This window comes from Phascolarctos cinereus, unplaced genomic scaffold (genome assembly GCF_003287225.1).
Source record: "Phascolarctos cinereus isolate Bilbo 61053 unplaced genomic scaffold, phaCin_HiC Scaffold_8;HRSCAF=390, whole genome shotgun sequence".
In the NCBI taxonomy this organism is placed as follows: domain Eukaryota; kingdom Metazoa; phylum Chordata; class Mammalia; order Diprotodontia; family Phascolarctidae; genus Phascolarctos; species Phascolarctos cinereus.
Genome location: NW_027556291.1, coordinates 62,936,360 through 62,948,286, shown reverse-complemented (window position 1 = coordinate 62,948,286; position 11,927 = coordinate 62,936,360). Strand labels below are relative to the sequence as shown.

At 43.2% G+C, this 11,927-nt stretch overlaps 1 protein-coding gene across 1 annotated transcript in view; it reads left to right on the top strand.

Moving 5' to 3' along the window:
• The first annotated feature begins 339 nt into the window (after positions 1-339).
• COL4A5 (collagen type IV alpha 5 chain) overlaps positions 340-11,927 on the top strand; it is a 205,167-nt gene continuing 193,579 nt past the window's right edge. The window contains exon 1 of the mRNA XM_020967263.2: positions 340-540. Within this exon, the coding sequence (XP_020822922.1) occupies positions 472-540 (69 nt within the window). The 5' untranslated portion in view covers positions 340-471. The remainder of the gene's footprint in view (positions 541-11,927) is intronic.

Below are 11,927 nucleotides of genomic sequence, written 5' to 3'. Positions count from 1 at the left end.
TCTCCCTCTCCCTCCCCTCACTTTCCTCTGTCCCTTCCCCCTTCCCTTTCCTCCTTCCCCTTAGCTCTCCTCTCTCACTTCTCCTTTCCCTTCACTTTCCCCTTCCCCCCTCATTCTCTCCTCCCCTCCCCATCTTCCCTTACTCTCCCCTTCCCCTGACTCTTCCCTTCCCCCGCATCTTCCCCCTCCTCCTTCACTCTCTCCAATCTCCCTCTCTCTCCCCTCCCCCCGCTCCCCCCCCCCCTTCCCCTCCCCCCCCTTCCCCGGTGGCCAGACAGGTTGTTAGGTCCAGAGAAAAGAAGGCCGAGGTGGCGGAGGGATATGAGCCTGGGGATGGGACAAGGGGCGAGCCCAAGGGATTGGCCAGGGAAAAGTTTGCCTGTGCGCGCGTGCGAGCCATCGCGGAGCAGCTGGAGCGGCCGCCGGAGTTCCCGGGGCGCTCGGAGAGGCCCGGGCGGCCGGCGCTCCGAGATGAGGGCGGCCGCCGGCTTGCTCTTCTTCCTGGGCCTGAGCCAGTGGGGCTGGCCCGCCGATGCGGCCGTAAGTCCTTGCCCCCCACCCCCGCCCACTGGGAGCTCTGCGTTTGGGGGGGCGCGATCGAGGGGCCCCCTCCCCCCATCGCAGCGTCGGGAGGGGGCAGGGGGATGCGCTGATGGGGGGCTGGGGGTTTTTGAAGGGAACCTTACAAGACCCATGTGGGAGTCCCCTCTCCCCGGGCCCGAAGGACCTGCGGCGCCCCGAGGTGCAGTCAGAGATCCGGGCAGCGCCGCGCTTTGTCCGCTCGCAGCCGCCGGGCCATTCTCTGCGCTCCAAGTTCTTTGAGCAGCCAGGGCTCCGGGGGTTGTGCGCGGTGCATTTCGCGGGCTGCATTTGGGGGGTTCTTTTCCCACCCCCGAGAACAAACGTGAAACCCCAGGGCCACGGGGAGTGGGGCTGGGCAGGCAGCTTGGTGCTGGGGAAGGAGCCATGAACTTGGAGTCAATCTCAGCCCTGCCCCTCACAGCCTGTGTGACCTTGGCCAAAGCCCTGCTCCCGGGTCTCAGTTTCCTCTGTTGTAAAAAGAAGGGATTGCATTAAATGACCTCAGAGATCCCTTCCAGCTTTAGGTCTGGGATCCTCTTGTGACCATGGGGGAAATAATTTTATTGCTCTGTGCCTCAGTTTCCTCATCTGTAAAATGAGGTTGGACTAGGTGGCCTTTGAGGTCCCTTCCATTTTTAGATCCAGGAACCTTTGTGTGCCCTTGGCTGGTCACTTCCCCTCTCTGTGACTCAGTTTCTTCTGTAAAACAAGGGACTGAACTAGATGGCCTCTGAGATCCCTTTCAGTTCTAGATCTAGCTAGAGTCCTGTCATCTCAGACTGTGAAGTTTAAGATGGAATGATTTTGTCTGGGGGAAAAGCCCTTCAGGGGAGAGGGAAAATGAATGGTCAGTGAGTCTAAGAGATTTTGTTATCTAGAGCTGCTTTAAAAAATAATTCCTGTGCTCTCTCCTCAACTTGTCTGAAGCTTTGGCACTGAAGCAAGCCATTTTCATCTGTCCCCTGAGAACCAAGCTAGCTGCGTTTGGCTAGCTCCTTCCTCCAGCAGGTGGGCCACACTGGGTAGAATTTTCAACCACAAAAACTTGTGACTACCATCGACTTAGGTGCCAGCTCTGCTTTCATAGAGCTGAAATCACTTCAAATATCCATCAAGGATCACTGGAACTCCGAAGAATTGAGGTTACCCCACTGTAGCTGGCTGGCTTCGGGCCAGGTCTCTGGCATTCAGGGAATGCAGACTACCTTTAATATTAACCTAAACAGAATGGCAGAGATCTACTCCCCAAAGCAGGGGTGGGGGAACCCTGCAAAGCGAACTACTAGCAAATCCAGGAGAATCTAGCATTTTTTTCCTTTAAATTATGAATGACACTGACATTAGCCTCTATAATTAAGGCTTATCCACTGCTTTTAAGAATCTTTAGAATGATTGATTTGCATTTGGAAGGGAACCAGAGGCCCCCTCCCCTGCCTCCCCTATTTACAGAGAAGGAAACTGAGGCCCAGGGAGGGGAAGGGACCTGCCCAAGGTCACCCATAGAATCCTAGATCTAGAGCAGGAAGGGACCCCAGAGGTCATCTAGTCCAAGCTCCCTTATTTTACAGAGGAGGAAACTGAGGCCCAAGGAGGGGAAGGGACTTGTCCAAATTCACACAGGAAGTAAGTGGTAGAAGTCAAATTTGAACCCGGGTCCTCTGACTCTAAAGCCAGTACTCTTTCTTCTGCACCCCTGCTGCCTATCATCAAAGGACCACAGACCTTCAAGTACTGTTTCAGCATCTTCTTGCCTGCTTTTGCATTGGCAGCAGGGTCAGAAAAGTGCGGGATAAATACATCTAGATTTTTTTCCTTTCTAATTTTGCCTGAAATAAGGTACCTGCTTAGATTGTATTTCCTTTGCTGTGCCAAAAGATTGGAATAATTGTATAACAGAATAAATATTTGAGTTTAGGTGGAGTATTCATAAAGTGTTCCCTCTTGTCCTAATAAGTAAGAGGTAAGAGTAAGTTTTTTTCCAGGCTGGGAAGATTTCTTTGAGAGATACAGGGTGCGAATGTGCTGTTCCTATGGCTTTGACCTATTCAGCAGGAGAGACTCGTTAAGTGGATTTTTCCATTTGTGGAGGATGGAATTCAAAGACCTCACCATACTTTTTTCATCTGATCCCTCTTGAGACCAATGACATGAACTACCCAGAGTTAGAGATGTAGCCTGAGGCTGTTCTGTTTTTTTCTCTTGAGTTAACTGGTCCGTGGCAGGGGGAGAGAGGGAGGGAAATTCTAGACTACGCTACTTGAAGGGCAGAAACTCTATCCTAATGTTTCCTTGTATCACCAACATAGCACCTAAGCTACCAGCTCGCAGTGAATGGGCACTCAATAGAGATTTATTGAATGACTGGACAAATGGAAAACCCCCAGAAGGCTAGGGAACACTTTCTTCTTCTTTTTTTTTTTTGTAAATAGTATTTTGTTTTTTCCAATTACATGTAAAGATAGTTTTCAACATTCATTTTTTACAAGACTTTGAGTTCCAAATTTTTCTCCTTCCCTTCCTCCCATCCCCCCTCCTCAAGAAAGCAAGCGATCTGATATAGGTTATGCATGTACAAACATGTTAAACATATTTCCCCATATTGTGAAAGAAGAAACTGAACATAAGGGAAAAACCATGAAAAAAAGTGAAAGTAGTATGCTTCAATCTGCATTCTGACTCCATAGCTCTTTCTCTAGAGGTGGATAGCATTTTTCATCATGAGTCTTTGGAATTGTTTTGAATCATTGTATTGTTGAGAAGAACTAAGTCTATCATAGCTGATCATTGCACAATGTCGCTGTTACTGTGTACAGTGTTCTGGTTCTGCTCACTTCACTCAGCATCAGTTCATGTAAGTCTTTCCAGGTTTTTCTGAAATCTACCTGCTCATCACTTCTTATAGCACAGTAGTATCCCATTATATATACCACAACTTGGTCAGCCATTCTCCAATTGATGGGCATCCCCTCAATTTCCAATTCTTTGCCACCACAAAAAGAGCTGCTATAAATATTTTTGTACATATGGGTCCTTTCCCCTTTACCATGATCTCTTTGGGATACAGACCTAGTAGTGCTGGATCAAAGGGTATGCACAGTTTATAACCCTTTGGGCATAGTTCCAAATTGCTTTCCAGAGTGGTTGGATCAGTTCACAACTCCACCAACAGTGCAGTAGTGTCTAGGGCACACTTTCATCAGGAAAGAGCATGAAGGCATATGGGGAAGTGGCCCTGGGAAAAGGAGAACATTGGATCAGAGATTGAGAGATTGAAGGGATTTAAGATGTGATCTTGTCCCATTGCCCAGAGGATAGTGATGGCAACAGGGATAGAAGGAGAAGGCTGAAATCTGCAAACAGTTGGAAAAAAGTTGTAAAGAGAGAAAAAGATGAGGAGACAAGAACATAATGATAGGAAAAGACAGAAAAATCCAGCTCTGGTCAGATCAATCAATCAACAAACGTTTATTAAATGCTTACTATTTGCCCCAGAAGCTGCTGATCTCTGAGAATACAGAGAAAGGCAAAAATATTTCCTCCCTTCAAGATGCTTATATTCTAATAGGCGAGGCTACATTTTTGTAAGTAGGCAAATACAAGATACATACAGAGACGATAGAAGGCAACTTTGGAAGAGAAGGCACTGACATCTGGGCTGGGGGGATGGGGAAACCAGGCATCATGCAGAAGATGGGCTTTGAGCTGAGTCTTTAAGGATACCAAGGATTCTGGGCAGCTAGGTGGCACACTGAATAGAGCTCTGGCCTTGGAGTTAGGAGGACCTGAGTTCAAATCCAGCCTAAGACACTTAACGCTTAGTAGCTGTGTGACCCTGGGCAAGTCACTTAACCCTGATTGCCTCACCAAAAAAAGAAAAAAAAGAATACCAAGGATTCTAAGAGGCACAACTGAGGAGAGAGAGTGTTTCAGCCATGGGGGATGGGTAATACAAAGGCATGGAGGTGGGATATGGGGTATTGTGTGTGTGGAGTGGCAAGTAGGCCAATATGGATGGTCCACAAAGAAAATAGAGGTGAATAATTTGTGAGAAGACTGGAAAGATAGAAGAGACCAGCTTGCAAAGAGCCTTAAATGCCAAACGAGTTTATATTTCATCCTAATGCTAATAGGGAGCCATTGCAGTTGTAGAAGGCTGACATGGGGAAATACACTGTTTAGGAAGAGTTTAGCAGAGGATCGAGTGGGAAGAGGCTTGAGGCAGGGAAACCGGTGAGAAGGTTATAGTCCAGGGGAGAAGCGATGAGAGCCTGCTCTAGGGTGGTGGTTGTAGGAGTGGAGAAAAGGGAACAGATTTGTGAAAGACTTTGTAAAGAAACATCCAGTTTTGGTAAGTGATTGCACATATGGGATTGAAGGAGATAACGTACTTAAAACACTTTGTAAACCTGAAAGTGCTCCATAAATGCGGGCTCCGATGATGATGACAATTATTATCTAGAGTGAATGTGAGCAAGGAATTGAGGGTGATATTACAGTTTTGCACCTGGCTGATGGGGAGAATGGTGGTACTCTCACAGTTAGAGGGAAATTCAGGTTTGGGGCAAAAGAGGAGGAGTTCCATTTTGCATATGTTGAGTTGAGATGTTTATGGGACATCCAGTTTGAAATATCCAGTGGGCAGTTGGTAATTTGATACTGGAGCTTAGGAGAGAGACTAGGGCAAGACAAATAGACCTGGAAATTATCTGCAGAGAGAAAATTGACTTGGGGGAATGGAGACTACCAAGTGATAGAGGAAAAAAAGGCGGTCCAGGAGGGAGGTGCAGAAGGCATGCTCGATTAGTGGCCAAGTAGATTGTAGAAGGAGCAGTCAGAGTCAGTGTGCCAAAAGAGAGTGGTAGGGTCACAAAAAAAAGAAAAAAAAACCCAAGAGAGAAGAGAGGATCCAGAAGAGTGTGGTCAACCTCTCTGAGGGCTCAGGAAAGATGAGAATTGAGAAGCTCTAGATCTGGCGATTCAGAGAGCTTTAGTAACTTGAGAGGGAGTAATTCCAGTTGCTAGGGATAGGTATTGGTACCACTAAAACACTTGGCTTTATAAAGGACAGGTCAAGAGGCAGGCTGACCTTGGAGTGAGGAACCATAGGTTCAAGTGTATTCTCTAACACCTGTGTGACCATGTGCAAACAATTCTCCTCTCAGTGCCCCAAGGTAATTCTTTAGCCAGTGATGTCAAACTCAAATAGAAATAGGAGCCAGAAAAGTGTGCATAAGGATCCCTATGGCGTATTGACTTAGAAAACCACATGTTAACATTATCTACATTCTGTTGTATTTTTATTTATTTTGTAAAATATTTCCCAACTACATTTTAATCTGGTTTGGATTGCGCTCTGGAGTGTTGTAGGTCAGATGTTTGACCACTTTTATTTTGTGCATTTAGGTTATAGGCAAGTTGCTTATGTAGCCAACTAGGGAGTATAGTGATTAGAGCCCTGGACCTGGGAGGGAAGACCTGAGTTCAAATCTAGGCTCTGATACTTACTGTGTGACTCTGGACAAGTTATGTAACCTCTCTCAGCCTCAGTTTCCTCATCTATCAATGGGAATAATAATAGTACATACTTCTCAGGGTTGTTGTAAGGATAAAATGACATATCTACAAAGCGCTTTGGAAAACTTACAGTGCTATATAAATATTATCCTCATCATCATTTGGATCATTTGCATTATAGAGAGAGTTTCCACACCAGGAAAGTTTTCTCCCTCACACCAGGAAAGTTACAGGTCTTGACTTGTCTTCAATGATTCAGATTTATTACAACAGCTTCAGAATGTGTCCTCTCTTTTGGTTCTCCATCATACACCCAACTTTGAGATTCATCAGCCTTCAAAACCAATTTCAGCTTCCTCATCTGTACAATGACAAGTGGTTTCTAAGGAGTGTTCCAGCCCTGATATTCTGTGATTCTGTGATGTTATTTTTTTCATCTTTGTATACCCAGCCCCTACAATAATGCCTTGCTAATATTGACATGAATATTAACATACAAAAATATTGATTTACATATAAAGGAATGTGGGTTTTAGTTCATTGAATATTCAATCCAGTTCTTGGGTAGTGAGGTGGTACAGTGGATAGAGCACCTGGCCTGGAGTCAGGAAGACTTGAGTTCAAATCCAGCCTTAGACACTTAGTAGCTATGTGACTCAGGGCAAGTCGCTTAATTGCTACCTTCCTCAGTTTCCTCAACTATAAAACAGGGATAATAACAGCACCTCCCTCCCAGGGTTGTTGTGAGGATCAAATGAGATAATATTTGTAAAACCCTTAGCACAGCGGCTGTTATATGGTAAGTGCCATATATGTGTTAGCTATTATTACTATTTTTCCTTTCCTTATCCTGATTCTCTCAGCTCCAAATAAATCTGAAGCCCTTTAAATCCTTAGATCAAATGACTTAACATGTGTAAGGTGCTTTGAAAATCTTAAAACACTGTATAAATGCTAGCTATTGTTATTTTCTCCCTCAATGATCTCATTGATCTTAAAAATATGATAGACTTGTCATAGGAACAAGAGAGAATTGATTTAATTGCTTAATATTTTTTCAATGACTAATATTTACCTTTCTTCTGTTTCTCTTATTTGAAGTGTTTGCAAGTCAAATATTATGTTTGCTTTTGCTTTCTTTTGAAACAATCACTTAAATACCTTTTTTTTCCCTTTGTTTGAAAACCCATCTTTATTGATGATTAGGCTCAGCTTTGGAGGGTATGTTATTTTTAAGGTGCTTCCTGATATCTTTTGCTTTTAGGAATATAATATTATGATTTCTTTCTTGTTGAGGAAGAGTCCTGGGCTATTTATATTGACTTTTGCTCAATAGCTAAAGACTTTTCTTGACTGCTTGCAATATTTGTTGTTTGGCATTGAAGTTTAGCCACTACATACATGCCTTGGTGTTTTGCCCTTGCATTTTTTGTCAGTGTTGTGATGTCTCTTATAGGTCAATACTTGGTTCTCTATTTTCAGTACTTGACAATTTTTTTTTGTTTTTAAATTCATCATAGTTTTCTGGGAGATGTATTATTCCTATATTCTTTATGTATCCTATCTTCAGGTTTAGTCAACTTAAAAAATGGTTTATTGAACTTTCCCTCCCACATTTACTTTCTAATGCTTCCTTCCCCCATCCCTCACATATATTATCCTCTATCATAACAAAGAAGAAAGGATAAGTGAAACAAAGCAACATATTGGTCATGTCTGACAATATATGCCTCATCCATACCTACAGTCTACTATAGGGAAGCATGCTTCAATGACAGTTCATGTTGCATTGATCAAAGTTCTGAGATCTTTCGATGTTGCTTTCCTTTACATTATTGTGGTCATTGCATCAATTGTTTCTCTGGTTCTGCTCATTTTGTTTTGTCAGTTTGTACAAGTCTTTCCAAGTCTTCCTAAATTCTTCATTTTATCATTTTTTATGGCACAATAATATTTCATTGCATTTATATGCCAAGATTAACCCAACCATCTTACAGTTAATGGGCACCCGCTTTTCTTCCATTTTGTCCTGCCACAAAAAGTGCTGCTATAAATATTTTGGGGGGTAGCCAGGTGGCACAGTGAATAGAGCACTCACTGGGTTTGGAGTTAGGAAGTATCATATTCCTGAGTTCAAATCCAGCCTCAAACACTTAGTGGCTGTGTGACCCCGAGCAAGTCACATCACCCTGTTTGCCTCCGTTTCTTCATCTATAAAATGAGCCAGAGAAGGAAAGGCAAACCACTCTAGTATCTCTGCCAAGAAGACTCCAAACAGGGTCACGAAGAGTTAAATACAACTGAACAGCCACAAATATTTTTGTGTATGTAGGTCTTATCAGCATGGCATTGACCTCTTAGGGTCGTACCCTAGTAGTGATAACATTGGATCAAAAGGTATGTTTAGTTAATTATTTTTCTAAAACAATTGGACCAATTCACAGCTTGATCAACAATGCATTGGTACATCTGTCTTCCTGAAATCCCTCTACTATTTTACCATTTTCGCCTTTCACATTTACCATTTTCATCTGTTTCATCAATCTTATGTGTGTGAGGTAAAACCCAAGTTGTTTTATTATGTATTTCTCTTATTAGTTATTTGGGGCATTCTTTCATATTGTTGTTGATAATTTGTACTTCCACTTTTGAAAATTGCTTGTCAATATCCTTTGATCATTTCTCTATTGGAGAATGGCTCTTATCCTTTTATATTTGTATCAACTTCCTATATATTTTGGATATCAGACCTTTATCAGAGATATTTGCTGCAAAGTCAGTCACATTTGCTTGCTTAAGATTCATTTTTTTAAAAAATTGCCATATTTTGCTTGTGTTCTACCCAATTTTCTTCCAATTCTATATTTTTGGAAAGGCGGCATGACCTAGTATATAGAGAGCTGGCCTTGAAGCCTGAAAGCCCAGGGTTCAGGTCCTGCCTCTGACATAAGCTGGCTGAGTGACCCTGGGAAAAGCACTTATCCTATTAATGCCCCAGGCAGCTCTCTAAGACTATATAAATTGTGGAGAAGGTGCTAACCTACTGTCAGTATAGAAATTAAGGTAAACCTAGGCATGAAGTTCCAAGCATGTTCACTTTATTGGTAAGGCTAATAATTGCCAATAAAAGGGGTCTTTAGCTCCTCAGCAAGCAAAAAGACCAGGAATGAAGGCAGACAGATTATTTTTACAGACAAAAGAAGCATCCAAAAGCTAGATAGATGGGAAAACAATATGATTGGCTGGAAGTTTGGAATGCATGACTAGCAAGAACCACTCCTGTCTTTTGCTATGGAAAGCTCATTGATGGTGTCCACCTGCATGGCTAGTTAGTGTCACATCGATAACAGACCAGACTTTTTTTTTTAAATAGAAGTTTATTTTCTTTTTCTTTTTTTTTTTTTTTGGCTAGGCAATGGGGTTAAGTGACTTGCCCAGGGTCACACAGCTAGTAAGTGTTGAATGTCTGAGGCTGGATTTGAACTCAGCTCCTCCTGACTCCAGAGACAGTACTCTATTCACTGAGCCACCTAGCTGCCCCAGACCAGACTTTTTTGAAGGACAGCCAGTGTTGCAGAGATAATAGACCAGACTCCCCAGCATCCACCAGCATCCTTCCAAGGATAACAGATTTCCTTGACACAAGAATAGAACAGTGATTATCAGGAAAACTGAACTCACAAACTTAATTAGCTTAAGAAAGGAAAGCTGAACTTCTGAACTTAAAAGACAAAGAAACGTGACTCAGGTAGTATACAAAATGTTGGCAGTGATACAGAACAGAGTCAATTACAAAATAGAATCAATTTGATTTTCTCAATTTAATACTACAGTGGGAGAGGAAGTTTCTCCACCTAGAAGTTCCCTATAGTATGCCAAAGTAATCACAGGCATGTGGCACTTGGTGGCATAGTACACAGAGCCCTGGGCCTGCAGTCAGAAGACCTGAGTTCATATTTGGCCTCAGATACTTACCAGCTATTGACTTTAGGCAAGTTACTTAACCTCTCTCTGTCTGCCTTAGTTTCCTCATCTTCAAAATGGAGATAATTATAGCCCTTACTTTGCAGGATTGTTGTGAGAATCAAATGTGGTAATATTTGCATAGTGCTTAGCATAGCCAAGGCACATAGTAGGTACCTAATAAATGCTTATTCCTCTATCTGCATTTTTGGATTTCAAATTTGTCTTTATCTTTTTCAGAGCCTCTAGTATTTGGAAATGATTTTTCTGTCGTCTATTTTAGGTTGTTTTACTTTCTTGTTAGGGTGACTAGGTGGCTCAGTGGATAGTGTGCTGGGCCTGGAGTCAAGAAGACTCATCTTCCTGAGTTCAAATGTGGCCTCAGACACTAACTAGCTGTGTGACCCTGAGCAAGTCACTTCACCCTGTTGGCCTCAGTTTCCTCATCTGTAAAGTGAGCTGGAGAAGGACATGGCAAACCACTGCAATATCTCTTGCCAAGAAAACCCCAAATGGGGTCACAGAGAGTTGGATACAACAACTTTCTTGTTTATCTCATTAATTTCTTTTTTGAGCCTTCTGATTTCCATTCCTAAATGTCTTCTTTTTATTTCTTTTGAGCTGTTTTGAACTTAGTGGTATTAGTCCATTATTTCAGAGGATACTGTAGAACTCTTATTTTATTTTTCATTTTGAGTGTCTGGCTCATTTACCTTTACAATGCAATATTTATTTACTGTATTGTGACATTTTCTAGATTCTTTACTCATTTTTCCTTTATGCATTGTGCTGGATTATCCCTTTGGGTGCTCTCCCGGTGGCTTTGTATTTCATCCTTTCTCTTCTGTTCTCTGTAGTTTGTAGCAGGCTCTGTACTGTTTGACCCCTAAATATTTTCACCTGCCCAGACGCCAAGGAATAGAATCGCTCAGTCTTTTCCAGTAAGAGGGTGGGGGAGATTCAGCTGGATTCCTGCTAGCTGGAAACTCCATGGAAAGGACCACAGTTGGGTTCATAACCCCCTTGACCTCACACTACTGACTCTTGGACACGTCCAAGCTCCCTCCTCCCCGTCTCCCATCCCCTAGTGCAGGGGTGGGGAACCTGTGGCCTCAAGGCCACATGTGGCCCTCTAGGTCCTTGAGTGTGGCCCTTTGAATCCAAACTTCACAGAACAAACTGCCTTAATAAAAGAACTTGTTCTGTAAAACTTGGACTCGGTCAAAAGGCCCTTTGACTGAATCCGAACTTCACAGAACAAACCACCTTAATAAAAGAATGTGTTTGGTAAAACTTGGACTCAGTCAAAAGGCCACACTCAAGGACCTAGAGGGCCACATGTGGCCTCGAGGCCACAGGTTCCCCACCCCTGCCTAGTCCCTGAACCCTTTTAATTGGCCAGACCTAGGCAAGTCCACTGTTCTCCCTCTGTGAAGGCATGTGTGTGTGTTTGTGGTGGTGGGGAGGATTCAGATTGAGTCATTGCCATGAAGGGAGAGGCGAGAGGCCACCAGAAACGCAGTCATGCAAATCTGGAAGGTTGTTGGAGCCGGGAGCATGGTGTGGGGGAGGATGGGTGACTTCCAGCTAGTGGGAGCTTCAGGCTGTTAACTCTTCTGTTATTTTTTCAGAAGGTTTTTCATCATGCCCAGGTGTTACCCATCTGCTTTTCTTGCTGTAATTTGAATTGTGATAAATTGCCATCTTACTACTTTGGGGTTATAGAATGAGTTATGCTGAAAATGGCTGCTGCTCTTTTCCCAGGAACATGACTGACTTCCCTGTCTTTAAAATGGAGGATTGGATTAGGTGATTTCTCGGCCCTTTCTCGCTCTAATTAACTGTGACTGGAAAAGAGAGAAGAGGTG